The sequence below is a fragment of the Natator depressus genome, chromosome 10 (genome assembly GCF_965152275.1).
Source record: "Natator depressus isolate rNatDep1 chromosome 10, rNatDep2.hap1, whole genome shotgun sequence".
Lineage (NCBI taxonomy): Eukaryota > Metazoa > Chordata > Testudines > Cheloniidae > Natator > Natator depressus.
The window spans coordinates 43,862,839-43,884,919 of record NC_134243.1 but is presented as its reverse complement, the minus strand read 5'-3'; the positions used below and the strand labels follow the sequence as shown (position 1 = coordinate 43,884,919).

Below are 22,081 nucleotides of genomic sequence, written 5' to 3'. Positions count from 1 at the left end.
GCACAGACACAACTGCCTCACCCTAAGGGCAGGCGGTAGGTGGGTACCCCCAGGAAGCATCACCGCACTGATATTTAGGTTGCCTGGCCCTTTCCTTTACTTTAACAGCTTCTTGTGACCTTTCCTTTGAGAGGCTCTCACACCACCATTGTTTGCAGTGGGCCTTTAATATTCATCAGGGGGTGAGGGCTTCAGCTCAAGAGGAGCTTTCTCTCTGTCCCATGCCATTCTGGTTGCTCTGATAGAAAGAGTTAAGATGCACCATTTCCCTTCTCTCACTTTCTTTCCTCAGGAGAGGAGAGGTAGCAGTCAGAGTAGCCAAATACCCCACCACACCAAGGCTGGGCTCACACTGCCACCCCCCACACAGTACTCAGGAAATCCAGGAGCTGCCAGAGCCACTGCAGAGGTAGGAGCGGTGGAGGAAGAGGCTGTGAGAGCAAGGCTGGCTCAAGAACATCACAGGGCTGGAGCAGCTCTACCTCCCCAAGAGAGCAAGCTTGACCCAACCCCCCACCTCCCCACTGGATCCAGCATATGGCCCAAGCAATCCATCCCACCTCTACAGACACCATGGGGTGGGTGCGGGCTGGAGCTCCCCCTACTTCTGGTCAGAGGGGAGAAGAGACATCTAGGTCAAGTCAGGCTCCCCACAACCAGCAGCACCTCCATGGCTGGGATCTCAAACAACTTCTGCTTTCAGCTACTGTTGAGAGACAAGGGGGGGAAGGGAATATCTTTTATTGAACCACTTTCTGTTGTGGGGAGAGAAGCTTTCAAGCTTACACACAGCTCTCCTTCAAGTACGTTCTGTGTCAGCTCAAAAACTTGTCTCTCTGCTATCCTAGGACCAACAGCAACACAGCATCCAGCTAATGTAGCTAGTCTTGTAGCAGGCTGGGCTGAAGGTTAAGGGGTCAAATGCTGCAGGCAATACTGGGGTAGGTACAGTTGTACAAAACAAACATTTTATTTTAAAGGACCCCAGGGCCCCAGCAGGGCAGACTGAAGACTAACAAATCTGGCCTTTCTTAACCTTTCAAGAGACTGAGTTTTTAACTTAAATGTTCTTTCATGTAGTTGGGGGCTGTGTATTTTCCTACTGAACATGTAAATGATTACAAAAAGCAATGGTTCTCAGATCAAGTATGGCTCCCACCACTGGCTGCTTTTGGAATAGGTTTGGTTTTGAAATAAAAGTGCACTGAACTTCGTTGATTGGCAGTATTGCAGTGCCCCCTCCTGAATAGAATCAGAGCTACTCATCTCATGGGTGATGCCTCTCTCAAAGATTGTCCTTCCACTCAATTGTTGATCCTGTATGTTTGGAACCAGAAGATTAATTTTAGGTGAAGTCTTCCATTCAGACAGCTACCTTGATGGTAGGAGACTGTGCATGGATGGCCACCGTATGAGACTCCCTCATGGGGAGGGAAGATGACAGGGACACTTCTCTCATTGGGTGAGCTGCTTGTGATCAGTCGAGGGTAACCTGATTATAGTGAGGATCTTCTAACACCTTTCAAACCACCATTACTCCACCCCATGTTAGATAAGCTGTTTTTTTTTTTTTTTTTTTTTTTAAAGAAGGACCCAAACCAAGCTAGCTAGTGCGCAGACAAGGGAGATCCTTGTGCTGAAGAACTTTAGGGCAGTTTAAGACGTTGAGCCTAATCTTCAAAACAATGGATCCAGCCCCAGCCACATTAAAGACCAAATGTCAGTCTCTGAACCATCACAAAAGCTGCGCTCTTCTGGGACAATGCAGCTCACAGCACAGAATGAAGCATGAGAGCTGGGACAAAACATTCTCTGCTCGAGGGATCCAGCTAGGGAACAGTCTTCCAGAGAAGATTAAGTGAATCAAGACTAACTGCCTTGATGGAACATTGTAAAGAGAAGGCCTTTCCATCATAAGAATGACATACAACAGTAACTCCAGTCAAGCAGGAGTTACTCTGAAACAAACTAGCCAAAACAGAGTAAATTAATAAAAATCTTAAAAAAAAAATTCAAACCACCTCCTACACTTAGAGTTTTGACCCCCAAAAGGGAGAAGAGCCAGAGACTCTAAGAAGTTCACTAGTAGCGTTGCTATTGAGTTTAGGAGGAAGGTGCTCAGATACTATGGTGATGGGCAGTAGTAATATAAAGCCCTGAGACAGATATAAAAACTAATTACACAGAGAGGAGAGAAATGGAACAGCACAACCTTCCCCCTCCCTGTACACAACTACTTCAGCATTTTAAAACAACTTTGCCCCGTCTTTTTAAACCCTCCACCTCCTGGACTAGGTTCTGGGGGTTAAACTTTGAGCTATTGGCTCCTTGTGCATTACAGACACTTGCCAGCTATTTCCATTCCAACTCCACATCTCACCCTCCCTCTGCTTTGCACAGTAAAGCCACCACCCACTCCCTCCCCTCTGGGGTTGACAGCAGGCACTGGCTGCTGAATAAGGAGGCAGCAGGATGAAGTTCTTGAGCCTAGGAAGGGGTGTGCACCTGCTGCTGCTCAATTCCCTCCCCAGAGGATCTCTGAGCCAGCCGCAGAGGTACTAGGGGCCAAGACCTCCAAAGCATCTGGTCCTCCACTGAGAGCTCCTTCTCCTTTTATAAAGTCAGCCCCATGAGGGGCTGGTCTGGCAGGAGTCAGTGTTAAAACTGAGATAAGGAAACTGGGGCACAGACTAATGCTTGGTAAACCCCTCACATCCAAGTCATGGCTGAGTGAGGAATGGAGCCCAGGAGTATAGGCCCCCAGGGCCCCCACTGGGCATTGAGGTACACTCCCCTCTCCAAGCCACATACGACTTGAGTCCCTGCCCATTCTAGTAGCCGCCTAGTGCACGAGCAGAACTCCCTCACAGGAGGATTTTGGAGCTGGGGAGCTTCCATACCAAGCTGCAACCCATCACTTCCCCGGGAGGAGCGAAGCAGTGAGAGTCTTACACATTCCTCCAGCAGCAGCAGGGGAGCCCCATGACATGTCTGCCATGGCCTGCCTTGTCTCCCCACCACATTGCTACATACGACATGAGTGAGGAGGGACACTTCCCCACTAGAGACATGCCTGAGCACTCAGCCACAGCTTCAAGACCTGACTCAGCTACCCTTCTTTGTGCACTCGGCATTGGCCTTTCCCTGCTAGGAGCAGCACCAAGCAGTTCCTTCCCTCTGTGCTGTCACAAACAGTATTTCTCATGTTCCTTTCCCTGTCATTCTCCGCTGAGAATGTGTTTTGCTGTGGTATCACCCCCTTCACTGCTGACTCTGGCAGTCTGGGCGCCTGGCAGGGGCCTCCATTGCAGGTACTTGCAGCAGCCCAGGCACAAGGGGGCAGGGTATTGTTTTCAGGTTCAGGGGGTCACCTCTGATTAGCCAGCAAAATTCCACCACCCTCCCCACTTCTCACATTCCCTCTTACGCCAGGTCTCTCCTTCAACCTCGGCTAGTGCAAGCTTCCTTTTGGCAACACCTGGAACTGGTGCAGTAACCTCCTTTGGATTCTTGCACTCTTGGCAGCCTTACCTCAGATGCCAGCAGTAGCATCCCCGGCTCAGCTGCTGCCTTGCACTGCACGCCTGGCACCACAATGTCCAATTCAGCCTGACCAGTGGTTAAGAAAGTAATAGGGCAATCACCTTGGAGATGGAGACTGTACCAGCGCTGAGTTGGACAGGCTTGGGAGCCATTCCACTCCCTTGGTAGAGGCCATCTAATTGTCACTTGTATTCCAGTCGCACCTAGAAGGCCCAGTCATGCACCTTTGTTCAGGGTGCTGCACAAACATGTAGTGAGACAGTTCCTACCCCACAGAACTCATTGTCTAAAACAGTAGTTCTCAACCCTTGGCCCAGTCAGCACACAGCTGCGGTCCATGTGGCTCTCAGGGCCATACAGATGGTATGTATGGATGTGGCCCACATAACAGAGCTGCATATGCAGCCCACAATGGTAAAAGGTTGAGAACCACTGATCTAAAGAGACATGACGACAAAGTTGGGGGGTGAGGGGGAGAGACGGGGACTGGAACCGGAAAGGTAATATGACTTACCAAGATCACCCAGCCAGTCAGTGCAGAGACAGGATTACAACCCAGGTCTGAGTCTTGATCCAGTGGTCTAGTCCCAGGCTCCAGAATTTCAACTTTCATTATAAAATTAAGTTCATGGTTGTGAAGGAAACTTTCAATCTGTGACCCACGTATAACTTGTGTAGTGTCATCTGCCTGAGTCTGCAGACAGCCTGCGACAGTAAGTTTGGGACACATCTGAACTGCTTCTACTCAGCTCCCTGGATAGCTGTCTCTGAAGCCTAAATGATCACCTTTAAACTGCCAGCATCATTAACTAATTCCCAGTTGATCAGAGCATGCAGGTAGTGAGGAGGGACTATCCCATTAGGATGACAGGAAACCTGAGAGTGGCAGCTCATTGTTGTGTCCAGAGTAGATGGGGCATGGGAGCTTTCCACCACTGATTGTTCTCCAGGCTGACCCCAAACAGACCACTCAACATAAGCTGGCATTCTGTGCGCCTGCCTCGGTGCTGCATCTGAGAGGGAGGAGTTAGATCGGTCATTTGCAGAGCCTGGAGCTCGGGCAGCCAGTCTATCCACATGCCCCACTCCATGCCGACACACAACTGTTGCGGTTTGGCCCAGGAAGGTTCTCTGTGGGGGCTGCACACACCAGAGCTGTGCCCAAACAGAGAAGGTGTGTGACGGAGCAGCTGCTGAGAGCCATGTGCCAGGAGCTTGGTGGGAGCATGTGGTCTCTTGGCTGCACTTCCATGCCCTGTGACTCCAACTCCTTGTTCACAGAACCCTGGGGGCTCGCCCAAGCTGGAGACTTCACATACCGAGACCAAGGGGTCTTGTTAATCGCCTTTATTTTAGCGAGTGCTGTACACAGTCAACCTCAATCGCCCGCCACCAGGTGCTCCCCGTGCCCACTGTACAGATCTGCCTTGTGCCCGCTGTGCTCCAGTGCTTGCCTCTGCGGGGCGAGGCCCAAATAAGTTACCCGGTGTCCCTTGTGCTGTGCCCCCAGACACCAGCGCTGGAGAGGGCTGTGATCAGACCCTGAGTCTTGCTCCTCCTGGTGCTGGGGCAAAAAACACGAAGTCCCCTTGTGCCGGGGATAGTGTCTGATTTGGAAACAAAGTCACAAGGTGATGCCCCCTGCTTGTGCGTCTCAGAAAAATGGGCACTGCTGCCCAGGAAGCTGGTCTCATCCACTTTCCCAGGGCTGGGAGGTCTCAGCATGGCATGGCAGCCTCCGAGGGCAGAGGGGAGCACCTGCAGGGCAAGACCAGCCTATTAGGAATGGGCTAATGCACCAGCTGGGATATGGCCCCTGCAGGCCCCATGCTCTAATGCCCACTGTTCTGGGTTGGCAGCATTCAGGGGCTGCTCTCGCTTCATCCCCAGCTAATGTTACTGTCACAGACCACCTGCCACCGGGGAGTCATTTCCCCTTTCCCCGGCCCAGACCACGTCTGGTACAGGACAGAGCTATGCTGCTACACGGGCCTCTTGCTTGGTACCATCAGCATGTGTTACAGGAACATGCCTGGCCCCTCTGCATGTGACGACTCCCTCGCAGCAGATGCCAGGCAGCCCCCACCAGGGAAGACAGACAACAAACCAGTCACTTGAAATGACTGGACCAAGGAGCTGCCCTGGTGTAGGAGGAGCCAGGATGTCCCAGGGCACCGGGATGGCTGTGTAATGCTGACAGCCTGGCCAAGCCACAAGCCACTTACAGGGCTCCTGGGCTGGGCCAATGCTTGCCCACCCCTCACATTCCTGCTACCACGCTGGGAGGTTACTGGGCAGCCTGAACGGGCAAAGCTCAGACAGCCACAATACCAGGCACCTTCCAGAGGATCCAGGCCCAAAAGGCCTGAAGGCCCACCTAGCAGTGTTACCCTTCATCTCTTTCCCACTTCGAAAGGGCTCTGCCTGGCTTGTGTTCTGACAGGAGAGCTACACCCCTTCCTGCCTCAACAGCCCAGGGGAAGCCAGTGACTGCCCCAGGCAGCTCTGGCACGCCTTCTGTGGGCAGCCATGGGCACTGGTCAGCACGACAGCTACTACAGCCTGGCCACAGCCAGTGCCCCAGGAGCCCCGCAGCGCAGCACAGGAGACCAGCACTCACTCCATCTTGGCCTCCAGGTGGTGGATAGTCTGCTTGTCCAGGTAGCGGCAGAACAAAGAGAGGAGGTTGCTGGGGAGGAAGAGAGGCTCCACCAAGGCGGTCTTGGGCACTTGGGACAGCTCCCTGGCAACCAGGAACACTGTGTCCGTCCTGGGGAGACAAACCCACCAGTGAGCGCCTGGCTGCCCCCCCCCCCGGTGCTAGTCAACATGGCATGCTGTGTGCTACCCAGAGACCCTTCCCCACAGGGAGCTGCCTGGGCCGAATCCCTCCCTGTGGCCCCTCACCACTTCTCGAAGTCCCCGCTGTGTGGCTCCAGTGGCATGTCGGAGGAGAGCAGCCTCTCGCCGTGACTCAGCAGGGCGTACAGGAGCGAGATCCCAAACTGCAGGGAAGCACAGGAGTGGCCATGGGTTAGAAACGGCAGCCACAGCCAGGCCAGGCCCAGCCCGAGGAGGGAGTGTGCCCTCCGCAGGGCCCAGTACCCACCCCAGAGTGCCTGGAGAGGGGTGCAGAATCTCATCCTCCAGGGCAGTGCTGAGCTCACTGGTTTCCCCTCCCAGAGGCCCTTCTGGACTCCGCTTCCTGCCCTACCCAGCCCCACACACCTGATTCTTAAAGGTCATGGTGAGCGGCAGCTCGGTGGAGCCGGCCAGCGGCCTGGTCAGCTCCTGCAGGACCTCGATGAGCTCGCTGAAGGTCATCCGGCCCACCATCTCGCTGAGGGGGCCATACAGGACAGGCAGGGACTAAACACCAGCATGGGGAGAGGGGAGACAGCAAGGTTAAAGCCAGCCCCCAGACCCAACACCATACAGGTGGGCTCAAACTCTACTCCCTACAGGGGACACTGGGGAGCGCTATCGAGTGCTCCCCGGGGCCAGGAGACCTGCCCCTCCCAACTGAAACAGGAAAGCGTATGTGGGCAGCTGCAGGTGTAAACAAAGTGCCCCCCTCCCAGCCCAGAAGCAGGGCCCACACACCACAGATCCTCCAGCCATAGGCCTGGGGCCAGGGCAGGATTGCACCCTACAGTCTATTCCCCGGATCAGTCGAACAAGGGACCCGCCAGCACCGCAATCTGCAGACTAGGCCACAGCCTGGCCATGCCCAGCCAGGACCTTCCCTGCAGCCCTGGCTACATCCCCGCTTTCCCAGCTTCTCCCCATTGCCCTAGTTATAACCCTGTATCCCTCACCCATGCCAGGCACTGGGATCCCAGCCTTAGACACACTGTCCAGGCAGACCCCTCTGCCTCATGCCAACTCTCTCTCATTCCCCAGTTTCCTACAATGGTCGAGGCCTTCTCCTGAGCTCCCTCCAGTTCATCAGTCCCTGGTGCCTGCAGAATGGCCCCTCTAGGATCTAGGGCCCAGTTTGGATTGCATGCGGAGGGCAAATTCCTTGCTCTGCTCCAGGGGAGTGATATGGGGGAGGGGGAAGTGGTGCCCCAACCTGGGGCCAGCCTCTCCCTATCCACAGCAGGCCGTTACCTCATCCAGCACGTCCTTCCTCATGAGGAAAGGCAGGTGGCGGGTGACAGTGACCAGGATCTTCTCCGCCTGCTCCCGTGCCAGGTGCGGCAGCAGCCGCGCGGTCAGTTTCTTCCCCTTCCGCACACATAGGACCTGCAGGAACTCGTCTTCCGCCTCCCTGTGGGAGATCCCTGAGCTGCCCAGACCCCACAGGACCCAGCACCCTCCCATCTACCCTTACTCCACTGGCAGCGGGAAGTGCTGCCAGGGAAGTGGGGACCTGGGGTTACAGGCAGAGGCCTGTGCCTCCAGCAGGGGAGTTTTAACAGGATCCTGCATGGCTTGGATGTGGGAAGGAAGTAGCCGCCAGAAGGCAGCACAGGGCCCCAGTGTCTAGCAGGGGATCTGGCTCCCATCAGGTGGGTAGCTGGCTTAGCCCCAGAGTGTTTGATGTGGCACAGCCGGATGTGGAGCACTGGGTTTGCAGACAGGAATGTATCTGATTCCCAAACTCACCAGTGCCAGGTGACAGGGAACAGGGCGTTCCCATCTGGCCCAAGAGATCTGCTGTTCTAACAGCATTTCCTTGGGTGAGGGGCATACTTCGCCATGGGGCTGGTACCTGCCACCCTCCCCAGATGGCCCCTCTGCCCCCTTCCCCAGGGCCAGCCGTGCACAGAGACAGTGCACAAACGTGCACCAGCAAACTCACTCCTCACTGTCGCATGCCCTGATCTTCAGGGCCTGGTAGATGCGACCCACTTCATGGCTCTTCTTCTCATGGAAACGAGGGTGCTGCTCTTCAGGGAGCAGGCTCATCTTTCGCTGAGTCTCCTCCACTTCCAGCAGCTGCAGGAACATCTGGGGAAGCAGGAGAGAAGCTAGTAGGTGGGCTGGGGGAGGAATAATGAGATCCCATATGAGCCCCAGTAGATATGAAGGGGGGAGGAATAATGAGATATGAGGGAGGGGGGAGGAATAATGAGATACCATATGAGCCTCTCTGGATAGACAGTAGCCCTACACTCTACATTCCTCCCCCAGCACTCGGCCTGTGACAAGGAGCCTGGCTGTGAGACACAAGCAGCTAGGACATCCCAAGAGATCCCAGCCACAGCTCCTACGTACAACAGAGACTGCCATTGGAGTTGGGGAGGGACCTGAGACCCTCAGGTAAGTCTCACCCCACCCCCACTGCAGGGATCCAGGACCTCCATCAGCCAGGGGTGCTCACTCAGCCACTTGGGTCTCCTGGACTAGCTCTAATACATAGCGTCTTATAGACTTGTGAACTCTGCAGGGGACTCAGAGAAGCCAGAGATCCACTGTCCACAGCCTCTAACATACTGACTATCTGACCTTCTTCAGAATAGCCCCGTGCCCTAGGCTCAAGGAGGCAGATGAATATGGCAGAGCAGGCATGTCTGCACCAAAGCCACATGCAAGCTGGGATCTTCCACAGAACATCCCCTGGCTTTGCCCTGAGATGCTGTCGGACTCGTCTCTCAAAACCCTCCCCACAAGCATCTCTGCCCTGAGATGTCAGACACGCCAAGTTCCAGGCCACACAGGGCTTGCAGAAGTTGGAGGGAGCCGATATCCAGCTTCTAATGAACCCGCCTTCCACCGCTGCCATTCCCCTGCCCTTGCTCTCCCCAGCACATCAGCTGAGGGCAAACGTCTTGCCCTGAAGCCATGGCGGTGCCCAAGGCGCCCTCTCACCTTCTCGATTCTGTGCAGCGCCCGAAGTCGCTGGTTCCCCGCAGCCTTCAGATCCAGAGGGGAGAAGGGAAGACAACCAGTTACAGCCATTGCAAGACACAGCAGTCTCCAGGCCACAGTTCTCTGCTCAAGCTACTACCAGGCTTGATCAGATGTGATGGCAGCAGAACACTGAGCAACCCACATGGGGAGCACTTCAAAGGGCCTCTGTCAAGCTGCGTGAAGCCCAGGAGCTGACCCCACCTGACCCAGCTACTTGCCCCATCCCCAATGCTCGGCTAATCTCACCAGTGACAGAGCCAGAGCCATGGGTGTTGGAGACTCACTAGCTAGAGCAGCTACAGAAGGGGGCAGGGGTCCCAATCTCCTCCAGGAAGCTTTAAGGCAGCTGAGAAAGCTCCCACTGAGTGGCTGCACAGAGAGCCAGGGCAGGCTCGGGGAGCACAGCCGCCCCATACGTACCTCCTCCTGCAGGGCGTGGTGCACAGCGTCGATGGCCCTGCGGGGGCTGTAACACGTGGACACAGCAACCTGGCCCAGCGAGCCTGCAATCCGCACCACTGAAAGAGAGGCAGACATGCTGAGAACCTACCCAAGGCCCCTTCTGCCTGCCTCAGGCAGTGCCCTTCCCCTCATCCTTACCAGAATCATAGATCTCCATCTTCTGGATGTACGGTGTGACCAGCTTAGGGGGCTCCTGCTTGTTGCGCCCTCCAAGTAGCTCCTCCTCGGCCTGCTTCCGCTCCAGCCTGTGGTAATAGGCCTGTAAAGGACAGGACGGCAAAACAGTTGTGAGAGGAGGCAGCAGGCCAGGCACAGGCCTGCTATGGGGCTGAGCGCGCTACAGTAGCCGTGGCCACTGGCACCGGGGGACGAGGGGTCTATGCCCCTCCCCCACAACTTTTTAACAAAAGAAACATGAGACCTGAATTCATGTCCCCTGCAGAACAACAGATTCTGCTGGGGTGGTAATGCAATTACACCTTTTGCCCACTAGGGGCTTCTGTGGCACCAGAAGAGGGCAGCTGGCTCACCACTGCAGCAGCCAGCCCCGGAGAGGGAGGGGGCACTTTGGTTTTACCCCCCGCCCCCTTCTCAAAGGTTATGATGCCCTTGCAAAAAGAAAAGGAGGACTTGTGGCACCTCAGAGCCGAAAATTTATTTGAGCATAAGCTTTCATGAACTACAGCTCACTTCATCCGATGCATTGCAGTGGCCCAAAGTGGGGGAAGGGCTCCACCCAGTCCAACATCAGCCCCGGGGCTCCTGCTGGGGTGGGGAGCAGTTTAATTGGTCCATCTGCCCCAAGTGGGTTTCTGCACCAGGAGGGGCCAATCTGGCCAGTCTAATTCTCCTGCCTCCACTCTCAGTCCAGGGCTCCTGGCTGCCCCTCTGCATCCTCCTCACCAGGCCCCATGCTCCGGGAATGGCCAGCATCAGGACAGGGTACAAGCACCCTCCTCCACTCCAACAGCTGGGGCAGAGCTGTGCAGTGGTGGATCCTGTGGGGCAGAACTGACCTGGCTGGGGAGCAGCCTGGGGATAGTGGGGTCTGCCCAGCTGGAGCTGTGGGGGAAACCCAAGCCCCACCCAGCCAGGGAGGTCTCTGCCCACTCTAGGGAGAGGAGGCATTGGATGGGCCCTGCCACCCCCACTCCACCACTCACCTGGTAATAGTAGTCATCCAGGTGAGGATTCTCACTCTGCAACTGCATCATCTGCACCTTGATCACCCAATCCTTCTCCTTGCGTGTCATGAGCCCAGAATAGGGATCCGCCTTCAGGGACCATGCCTTCTTGGGGGAGATGCTGCAGGGCAGGAGTCACCCCCCAGCATTACTCCCTGGGGACTCCGCCTGGGGAACACCTGTGGCAACCAGCTACTCCCATTGGGCAACCCCCCATCAATTAATGGGCTCATATCAGGCCTCTGCCTGGAGATGTGGGTGGTAGCAGGGGGACTACGCAGGCCCTGGGAAGGCCTAGCAAGAGAGGAACCAATATGTGGGGAGCATAAGGGCCTCTGGGATGGGTGGGAGTGCACTGAGCACAAGGAGGTGAAAGGTCCTCTGGCTGATTATTCTGCTGGCTGCTCCCCCTCCAGCCCATGCTGCTCACCTGGCACGGGCCAACCCCCTCTTGACCTCCCCCCAGATGGGTCAGCTCCTTCACCCTGGAGCAGTGCCGGGGGGGGGGGGGGTGAGAAATCATGGGCAGAGCCCCAGCTCATATAGAGCTGGCCCTCTCTCCAGCTGCTTCTCACACCCGAGTCCCCCTGCCCATGCAGCACCCTCAGCAGATCTGCCTGGGCCTCAGCCCAACCTGGGGAAGGCCAGGCCACACCCCTCCAGTGGAAGTATTTCCAGCAATGTACATGGAGGGAGGAGCACGGGGAGACTGGGGCTGAGGAACCAATATGTGGGGAGCACCAGGGCCCCAGGGACTGAGAGTTACCCCAGCACCAGGGCAGGTCCCCAGCTGGGTGGAGGTCTGGAAGGCAGGGGGATCCAGAGCAGGCACTGCCAGATACCCCCCGACTGGTGCCACATTAAGGACAAGGTGCCCCTTTACAGGCAGCAGGTGCACAGAGCCTGGGACAGATCACAGGGCCCCAGCTGCTCAGGCCACTGCTATGCTCTATGCCAACTGCAGACCATGGAGCACAGTGAGCCAACCTGGGGCTCCGTAATCCCCTATACACAACCCCCGGCCCACATCACAGTGAGCCAGCCTGGGGCTCCATAACCCCCTACACATGACCAGGATCACAGCAGGGCACAGGCACAAACATCCAGAGGGAGACATCTCAAGCTTCCTTGCCCTGGGCACGGCACTCACAGCCTAGTGCCATCTCCTGGGGGGCTCAGCTGCCCCCCAGGTCCCTAGCTGAAAAAGCTCCAGGGGAAGCCCTGGAAAGGCACCGCAACCTCAAGAGAGCAGGGAGTAGCCTGGAGTGAAACATCTGGACCCCATCAGCAAGCTGCACCCACACAGCTAAGAGCACCAGGGTGCCAGGCTCAGGTCTGTGCCAACCTCACCACGTGCCAGCTGTGCCTCCCAAACTCCTTACAGGAGCCCCCAGTCTCTCTTTCCTCCTTGCCCACCCCCCCAGCTCACCTCTGCGCCTGCCCTCGCTGCTGCCGCTGATTCAGGATCCGCTGATGCTGAGGGTGCAGCTGGGTCATGTGACTGGGCACACTGCAATGAAAGGCAGGTGGTGGGGATGAGACCAGCAGCAGGAAGGGCTGATAGACGATATGGTAATGAAGATGCCTGGGGGCAAAGGGGCGGGGGGGGGGACTGACACCAGGCCAGACTCAGGGCTGGCCACTGCCTTCCAGAGTTGGGGGCTCTGCATCTGGAGCTGCAAGGGGCCCTGCAGGATGGTGCCCTGTCTCTTCCCCCGACTGCCCTGGGGGTGACCTGGGCCCATTCCTGGAGGATCCAGGGGAATGTCCCAGCCAGCCTGCTGGCTAATTAAGGAGCAGCAGCACCAGTTCTATTCCCACCCTGCAGAATCCTTAGCCATAAGGTGCGAGGGCTGCAACATGGAACCTCAAATCTCTTTGGGGTTCACAGGCCACAATGCCTCCTTAGCCCCGCTCTGGTAGGGGCCCTGGCGCCCAGCTCCAATTTCAGAGCATGCACCAGCTATATAATCCAACCTCAGTCACCAGACTTGGGCCCAAGCCCGGTTTGTGGAGTTAGCAGGGAAAGCCGCCCTCCCTGCCCCCACAATCAGTGTGGAGATCAGAAAGGCTGGAGCCCTGGGTCACAGGGATCCTGCCCCCTTCCATGTTACCTGAACTTCAGCTGGCAGCCGGCTGGCGGACTGAAGAAGAGAGGGGGCTCCAGAGAGGGAGACATGGGGCCAAAGTGCATAGCCAGGGGCTGCATTGGGGTGCTGATGTTGCGTGACATGGGCCTAAAGGGGGTCGGAGACACATACCCCGAGCTCTGAAAGAGGAGAGAAGGGTTAGATTTCCAGAGCCGGAGCATCCCCTTCCCCTAACTAAGAGACCCAGGAGCCCTTGAAGGCCCAGGATGGATGTGGGGCTCTTTCATTCATCTGGCACTAGGGAGAAGTGGAATGCCCCATGGCCAGAGGTGGTGGCTCCTCCCTGCCCCCCCTGCATGCTGTAGTGGAGCTGCCTCGTCCTCTTCACCCTGCTGCATGCTGATGAGAGCGGCACGGGCTGCATGGCAGCACGGAGCTCCTTCACCTCTCTCCCCCACAACTGCCAGGCATGGCCAGGAAGTGCCCAGTGCTGCATGGGAGGAGTTTTGTTGCAGGTCCATCTCCAGTCAGGAAGGATGGCATGTGGACAGCACCCCCTACTGACTGACAGACATTGCCCTAGTTGCTCATCAGGTCTGAAAATTCCTGCTCCCAGCTGTTCCTCGAGGCCCCAGTGGGATCCTGTCCTCAGTCCCATTACACAGACCATAGCTGGGACTTCAGCATCATGCTGCCAAGCCAGCAGAGATGGTCAGGGGAGGAGTCGGGTGACCTATTAGTGGGCTCCAGGGATCCAGTCTGATCCCCTTCCACCCATACTCCAGGGGTAATTGTGCCCAATGTGGGGCCCAGTTCCAGGCCCTGAATGGCTCCTAAAGACATACTCTTCTTGCCCTGTGTCCTGCTGCTGGTTCAGCCTGTCCCTGCTTGCCCTGTCCATGCTGTTCTCTAATCTCCCTGTTGGTCTGCAGGGCCCGTCATCTCTCTAGGCTGAACGTACCCAGGGCTCTCACTTCTCACGCCTTTGCTTACCCTTGCAGCTCAACTGTCAACCTCACCCCAGTCTGGCTTTTCCAAAGCATGATGGCTGGAACTGAAGGTGGGGCTTTGGCTGAGGCCTAGAGCGACCTCTCCACACGATACACCCCAGGCCACCCTCCAGCTCCTCCACTATGTATTGTGCTTGGTGCTGCCCACCTCATCCAACAGGGGGCAGCAGGACTGAGTGAGGCACAGGGGACAAGGGCTATGGCTCCAGAGGAACACCCTCAAGAGTGAGAATGTGTCAGGGGGTGGGGGCAGGATCCCAGAGGAGGAGACACTGAGGATGGCTATGCTGTTTAGAAAGAAGAGACGAGACGTCTGTAAGAGAACGGCTCTGCAGAGGACTATTTCCTTTCCCCATGAGACAACAAAAAAGGCACTTGGAATTAAAAGGCAGAGCATTTGAGATGGATGAAGGAAGTGATTCTTTATGTAACCACCTGTGGAACTGCCTGCTGGAGGAGAACAGCTTATGAAGTTACTAAGAAGGACCAGACAGCTGCACCTGCAGTGACACTGACCAGGATGAAGTCACAAGGGCTGATCCTGCCATTTCAGGGCAGAAAGATTCCTTGGGCTAGGGCTTGCTCAGAAGAAACACCCTCCCTCCCCCCAGCATAGAGCTGTGCTAGCAACCAGGTCAATAGGCCTTGACACCTTCCCCAAACTCTCTGGCGCTGCCGCAGTGGGAGATGGGCTGATCAGCTCCAGCAGCTCCTGTGACGCATGTACAGGTGCAGATTGGAATGGCCAAAGCTTCCTGAGAGGTCCTGGACTGGGAGGGAGGAAGCAGCTTGGGGTGCTACCTGATTGGGGGTGAAGAGAGGCGAGGCTCTGCGTGGCGGCGTGTACGGTCGAGAGGAGGCCATGGAGCGGGGCATCATGGGAGACTGCTGCAGGACAGGAGACAGGAATGTTACTGGAAGCAGGAGTCCGGTGGCACCTTAAAGACTAACAGATTTATTTGGGTATACCCAAATAAATCTGTTAGTCTTTAAGGTGCCACCGGACTCCTCGTTGTTTTTGTGGATACAGACTAACATGGCTACCCCTCTGATACTGGAAGCAGGGCTGTGGCAGGCTAACAGACTGGGCCAGCATCAGGCCCTGCCCTGCAGCTCGCCCTGCTGCATTCAGCATCAATGGTGTAAATAGCACATGCGAGACAGACACTGTTGGAGCAGCACTGCTGTGAGGATGGCCCAGAGCACTGGCTGGCTCAGCATGGGGCAGAGCGACCCAGAAGTGTCACAGGGCAGAGAGAACCAACAGAGGAATAGCAGGGACACAGGAGCAGGGGAATGAAGGGCAGAAGGCAGAGGCAGAAGGTGGGAGGTCACTTTACCTGCCGCATAAAGCGCTGAGGGAAGGATTTCGGGGACATCATTCTGAAGTCTGGGCGCTTGAGTCCAGGGCAGCCCAGGTATCCCCTCTGCGCTGGGGAAACAAGGAAGTCCAGGTTCATATGCGACATGGGGGGGCCCCTGTCCAATGCCTGGAGAATGGCTTTGTCCTACAGGAGAGACAAAGAGAGAGCCTTTCCGCTGTACCCCAGGGTATACCGGGCCACTGCTGGAGGGAGAGTGACAACCCTGGCAGCCCCAAGGACTGATTTCAGCTAGCACTGCCTGCACCCAAACCAGGTGAGATGGGCCCTTGAGCCCCCCACAATCCCAGGGATCTGGGAGCGCTCACTAAAGGGATCAGCAGTGAGACAGGGCCGACATTCCCAGGGTCACCCCTAGGCCAGGCCCATGTGAGCCTGGGTGGGCGCATGGCTGGACAATCCCTGCTTCAGAAAGCAGTTGCATATACCTGCCTGTAGGCCAGAAAGCCAGCCAGCCCGCCCTGGGGTTTGGAGTCACAATGGAGCGGGACTAGGGGCGAGCTCTGTGTATGGGCACGGGCAGCTCCAGCTGTGTAGCTGCTAGAGGGATTGTGGAGCTGATACGCTCCCCAGAGGGCTGGCTGGATTTCCTGTGCCCACAAGGAGCTCTGCAGCTGGGGATATGCCCACCCCACAGAGCTTCCAAATTCCACCACAGCATCAGCTTGGCTCTAGCAGGGCACAGGAGCTCTGCAGGGCCAGTCCCTTCTCCCACAAGACTTTGCACCAACCCCACCTCAGGGGGATGGGCCAGAGGAGCCTCTTCCATGCCTCCAAACTCCTTCGGGGCCACCAAAGCCCATTCTCCATCTGCCGCCAGGACTGGAACACTTCCATGTTCCTACAGCACCTTCAGCCTCAAAGAGCCCTCTGCCCACAGGCCATGCCAGCTCCCACCCACCCTTGGGACAGTCCCCCACCATATCCATCAGTCCCATGTACCAGCCCCTGCCTGAAACTCAGCAAGCCCTTTGGTTTGGGCTCTGGACCCACAGATGTTCGGGAGGTTGGGGAGGAGGAGGAGACCTCCATCCTAGGCAGCCTGATGGCTCCAGAGCATTGGATGGTTCCATGCTCACAGTGCCCAGTGATGCCCTCTTCTGGATACGGGGAGAAGGCAAAGGGCGGTGCTCACCTCCAGCATGTGGCGCGACAGGATGCTGCTTGGGGACGAGGTCCATGCACATGAATCTCCAGCCATCTGAAAGGGACTGGGAGTTAGACTTGAGGGAAAGATCCACTGAGCAAAGGTGGAGGGAGCAGGAAGAAAAGAACAGCTCTAGTCCCAGCATCTACCAGCAGGAGGCGCAGCAGAGAACAGCTTAGAACAGGGATGTCAAACTCAAATCACCAGGAGGGCCACATTACTGACACCTTTACATATAAAGATACAAAAGCCCCCCTCCACCTCTTCCCACCCCTTCCCCGCCCCCATTCCAACCCCTTCCCCAAAGTCCCCACCCCAACTCTGCCCCCTCCCTGCCCCTATTCCAACCCCTTCCCCAAATCACGGCCCCTGCCCTGCATCTTCTCCGACTAGTCCCCTGAGCACACATAGGGTGACCACACATCCCAATAAAATTGGGACTGTCACGATACTGAGCAGTTCATCCAGCGTCCCGACCAAAGTATGGTCGGGACGCCATTTGTCCCGATATTTTGTCTTGGGTACATCTTTTTTTCCCCCCCCTTAAGCAGCAGTGACAGGCGGGGGGAGCGCTTTTTCAATTGTTACACTCACCCAGCACGTCCGGGTCTTCGACAGCACTTCGGCAGCGGGTACTTCTTTCTTCACTGGCAAGATTTGTTTCTCACCATCGAACGTGGCGGGTGAGCGTAACAATTGAAAAGGCGCACCCCCTGCGGCAGTCCCGATATTTTGTATTTAGCATCTGGTCACCCTAAGCACACAGCTCCCCGTTCCTCCCCCACTCCCTCCTGGAAAGCGCTAAGCGCCAAACAGCTGTTTGGCAGCGGGAAGCGCCTGGAGGTAGGCAGAGGAGCGGGGACACGGCACACTGGCAGGGGAGGGGGCGGCAGGTGAGGGGAGCTTGGCAGCAGCAGAAAATAACTCGGGGTGGGGAAGGGCGGTGAGCTTGGCAGGCTGCAGCAAATAACTCCACAGGCCACATGTGGCCCGTGGGCCGGGTGTTTGAGACCCCTGGCTTATAAGCACTGTGGGTGAACCTACAGCTACTCCAGGCCTCGCCTCTTCCAGCAGGAGGTGCTGTAGGAGCTACAACTATCAGAGGAGCTCCCAGCCACTCACCCCAGTCTCTTCCAGCAGTGGGTGCTGCAGGTACAGGGACATCAACTGAAGCTACCCATTGCTCCAGTCCCAGCCCCCTCCCTAGAGGAGATGCTCTGAGGTGCAGGAGCACTGGTTGTGGGGGAGCCCCCAGCTCCTCCCATCCCCCCCCGCCAGCAGCACTCCAGGGAAGGGGACAGGCATGAACCAGGTCAGGCAGGGGGAGGTGACCTCACTCTTACCAAGTCATCGCCCTCGAACTCTCCCCAGGTGGAGCCGATCCTGCTGTCGAGAACTGCTGAGTCCAGGCTCTGCAGGGGACAGAAAAATTGCACTCGTTCCCTGGGATCTGGAGAATTCAGCTTCCCTGCCTCCCTCTGGACCTGGGGGAGAGGAAAGGGGACTTGCCCCCAGGGAGAGTGGGGAATCACTCACTGCCAGCATGGGGGGATCTGTCCTCAGTCCCAGAATGGCTGACCCTGGGATTAGTGAGAGGAAGGGGCAATGCACATGGCCATATCCCAGCAGACCCCCTCACCACCTCAGTTGGTATCTTCCCAGTTCGCAGGGGCTGCTGAAGTTAATGGGGAGACTCCTGCTGCGTATGGGAGGGAGGGACCCCCTGCCCAGAGAGCCGGGAGGAAACAGCACCACTCCCCAGACACTCATGGAGAAAGGACAAAACCCACATGCCCTTCTGGAGCCCCCCTGCCTGTCTCACCTCCAGCGTGGGCTTGCTGTGCACAGCTCTCATCACTGCTGGGTCTCCCAAATCATTCTGCTCCTCATTGTCCTCATCATGCTGCTGCTGCTCCTCTTCTTCCTCCTCCTCCTCCTCCTCTTCCTCCTCATGTTCATCTATCCCTATCTCCTCCTCCATGTCAGCAAAGTCATCATGCCGAGCCCCAGGCTCTGCCTCACCTTCTTCCCCTGCCTCTTCCATCTCCTCCAGCATGGGCTGCTCCTCTTCTGCCCCCAGGCCAGGCTGCTCAGTGGCCTTGTACTCATCCTCATCCTCCACCGCTACCGCTGCCACCACCGCAGCCTCATTTTTGCCCACAAGACTCAGCTCGGGGCCTTTATCTGGAGGAGCCGGGGCTTTTGCCACTTCCTCTTCCATGGAGTCTCGATCTTTGGAGGAAAGAAAGGAGGGTTCCAGTCAGGGGCAGGGAGCTGGGGGATTGCACAGCAGCTCCACTGCCTGTGGTGCTGCCCAGTCTGAACTGGGGGAGATGCTGCCCGGACCAACAGGGGGAGCTAGATGCTGGGAAATTGACCTTTGAGCCTCCTGCTCCAGAGAGCAACTCCCCAGGTGTGGGATCTCTCCCATAAGTGATATCCCCAAGCCCCAGCCGTCAACACCTCCCAACAAGCCCAAGTCACACTCCAGCTGCCCAACCTTCGTGTTCCCCACTGCCCTCTCTTTCCAAATTCTGCTCATCCTCTCCTGCTGCCTCCAAGCCCTACCTAACCCAAATGTCATTTCATTGTACAGGTCAATCTCCTCATCTTCCTCCGCCATTTCTTCCAACAAAGGAGCATCTTCTGCCAGAAGGTAGTCTTCTAGGATCTAGGAGACAGAGCGAGATGGGGAGTAGAGCATTCCTTCCCCTTCTGGGAGCCAGCTAGTAAGGAAAGACAAACATCCTGACCTGCCCCAAGCCAGAGAGGGGGATGAGCACCCACCTCCTCCCCCAGCCGAAGAAGGGGTACTGAACTAATGCCACGGTATAGACAAAGATCTCCCTCTAGCCAAGCCCCAGATGGGGCATGTCCTGCTGGCTAACAGCAGGTATTTAGAGATCTCTGACAGCCCCTACTGCTAACCCCAGACCCCGGCACCTCCAAGGCACTAGCTGGAAGGGTGATGGCAACTTAGTCTACCAGTTTTTAATCTCTCAGCTGCTCCACTGAAATCAATGGGAAGTTTAGCCTGCTTCAGTAGCACTTAACTGAGAAGCTCCGAGCCTACAACTTGTTTCAGCGACTCAGAGAATCCATGTGGACTTTAAGAGATTTCTGTGTGGGCACAGGATCCACCCACATGGTACAAGTTGGAGGACCAGGGTCTCAGCCGGTAAAGCACCTGTTGCACACAGCATGTCACTGAGTGGAAAAGCAATGCCAGAGCTGTTAGAAACAAGGCTATGTCTGTCCTTTTGCTGAACTGGCCATTGGTACATGCAGTTCCTCAGTTTGTACACACAACTGCTGTACTTGCACAAATTAGCCCAGTGCTGCATCTGCACTACGTGAAAAGCTAGCTCTCAAAGTATCACTGGTAGGTTTAAGAGTTATTGCCCCACTGATATTAATGGGGGGAGTTCATGCTCCTCAAAGCTAACACTGTCTACCGACTCGGGGACAATTGTGCATTGGTCTTGCTCAAGTCCCATTTAGAAGGCTTGCTTGGTAACCATGAGGGCAAGAAGTTTTTCTTAAAATGAAAGTGGAGATTCTGCAGAACTTTTATTGGTCAAGGGGCCAAGATGAATCCATCAAGGGGGTCAGAGGCAGCCCCACTGATATTGGGCACAGAGGAGGTGGTGTGCAAATCTGATGCAGTGAACCAGGGAGCCAATGGAGGGAGTGATGTAGTTTGAGCAACAGCAGAACAAAGGATCTTCAGCAGCAGCATTTTTGCTAGACTCCAGGAAGCGGAAGAGGGAAGGCCAGAGAGGATGTTACTGTGATAAAGGCAAGAAGTGACCACTACAAAAAGAAGGGGTTTAGCTGTGAGGACAGCAGGGAAAGGGGGACATTAGACAGGAGACAGGCTCTAGCAAGAGGCTGGATATGGGGGAGAAGAGCCAAGAGGCTGCCCAAATCACAGGCCTGGGGGATGGGGAGAGGTGTGAAGCTGCCTGATAGGGGAACAGTAAGAAGCTCTGTCCTGATGAGGAGGAGGTAGCGGTGGGACATCCCAGAGGAGTGCCCAAGAGGCAACTAGAAAGAGGAGTTTGGACGAAGGAGGAGAGGGTGTGGATTTGAGAACCAGCCTCACAGAAGCAGTAGCTGAATCTGTAGGACATGAAAAGGAGCTGAGAGGACTCTGGCTCAGCACCATGAAGAAGCCCTTTGGCTTCATACCATTAGGCTCTAAACAGAGACAAGCAGCCATAGTCTGGGAAAGGCTGAGAAGCAAAACCAAGGACCAGGCTATGAGCTAGGAAAAGCAAACTCCAGACTAGACATCAGGACAGACATCCCACGAGGGGACCAAGATACTGACCTGACCAGTCAGAGCAGGGCTGGAGCCACTGAGCAGCCAAGTCACACCTGTCATCTGGGGCTACACAGCCATAGCCCAAGAAGCCCCATCCAGTGGCTGGGCATGGATGAGCACTTGACTCAGCACCGCACCAGGGGACCTGCCTAGGGCCAAGAGGAGCAGCTCTGCCCCAGCTGGGAGTTCCCCACCCACGAGCCCTGCTGCTCTCCTGCCTGGGGCACTTGCCAGGGCCAGCGGCTGCCCCGAGCCTGGTGGCTGGTAACAGCCCCCTTCCCTGCACAGCCAGGCGCCTGCGGGCCGAGGGGCAGAGCCAAGGGGCAGAGCAGCTGCAGCAGGCCAAGGGGTGACTGCCAGGCGGGCCAGGGGGCTACAGGTGGGGCTGGGACGGGGCAGGGCAGCTGTCCAGGAGGGGATGTCCTGTCCTCGCACTACACAGAGGGAGCCCTCCCCTGCCCCAGACGCCCCCAAAGCAGGAGACTCTAGGCTCCTAGGGTGGGGGAAGAACCGGGGCGGCAGTGGAGAACACTTACAGCCAGCTCATTACTCTCCGCCATTGCACCGTCCCCACCCACCGCGATTTCCCTCTATGGGGCCGGGCTCCGGCCGCCTGGCGGCTTTTGAAGGGCAGAGGCAAGGGGAGCGAGGCTGCGCCACTGCGCATGCGCGGAGCGCTCTCAGCCTCACAAGATGGCGGCGTGCAGTCGAGTAGGCAGGAAGGTACACCTGTGTAAGTGTGAGGTCTGCGGTGCCTCACCTGTAGCCCCTCTCGGCGGTGTCACCGGCCAGGGGCTCCCATTCCCCCCCCCGCGCCGGCTCTGTGTAGTGGTGCAGTCCGGGTTCCCCGAGGGGGGCGGGCACTCCAGCCTGTGCATTAGGCTCTGCCCTGGCTCCTCGCAGGTGGGCGGTGCACGTGCAGCCCCAGAGCTCCCGAGGACCCCTCCCCCGGCTTGGCTGCATGGAGAGCCAGGGTGGGGTCTGATACCGTGCTGGCCCCAGCGGTACCTCTTCCGGGGGCTCCAGAGTTGCACTGGCTACAGTGCGTGGCTGGGCCCTGGGCCCCTGTAGTGGGGC

The 22,081-nt window shown here is 56.9% G+C and overlaps 1 protein-coding gene across 1 annotated transcript; it reads right to left on the bottom strand.

Moving 5' to 3' along the window:
• Positions 1 to 4,839: 4,839 nt before the first annotated feature.
• Positions 4,840 to 21,667, bottom strand: PATL2 (PAT1 homolog 2). The gene is made up of 19 exons (XM_074965932.1): positions 21,541 to 21,667; positions 19,246 to 19,348; positions 18,500 to 18,909; positions 18,021 to 18,089; positions 16,666 to 16,731; positions 15,489 to 15,656; positions 14,950 to 15,036; positions 13,163 to 13,317; positions 12,478 to 12,558; positions 11,028 to 11,169; positions 10,003 to 10,123; positions 9,823 to 9,920; positions 9,361 to 9,405; positions 8,351 to 8,499; positions 7,657 to 7,816; positions 6,772 to 6,912; positions 6,451 to 6,548; positions 6,164 to 6,313; positions 4,840 to 5,301 (listed from the first exon to the last, which is right to left on the bottom strand). Exons 1-19 carry the CDS (start codon positions 21,562 to 21,564, stop codon positions 5,262 to 5,264), a joined length of 2,307 nt encoding a protein of 768 aa, XP_074822033.1. The 5' UTR covers positions 21,565 to 21,667; the 3' UTR covers positions 4,840 to 5,261.
• Positions 21,668 to 22,081: the final 414 nt, after the last annotated feature.

What these genes read in the sequence shown, in the direction of transcription:
- PATL2 (XM_074965932.1), bottom strand. Translation starts at nt 21,564, where the DNA reads ATGGCGGAGAGTAATGAGCTGGCT. An exon ending in GATGGAGATCTATGATTCTG is followed by an intron (nt 9,921 to 10,002) that starts GTAAGGATGAGG and finishes CCTCTCTTTCAG; the next exon opens with TGGTGCGGATTGCAGGCTCG. An exon ending in ACCACGCCCTGCAGGAGGAG is followed by an intron (nt 9,406 to 9,822) that starts GTACGTATGGGG and finishes CTGGATCTGAAG; the next exon opens with GCTGCGGGGAACCAGCGACT.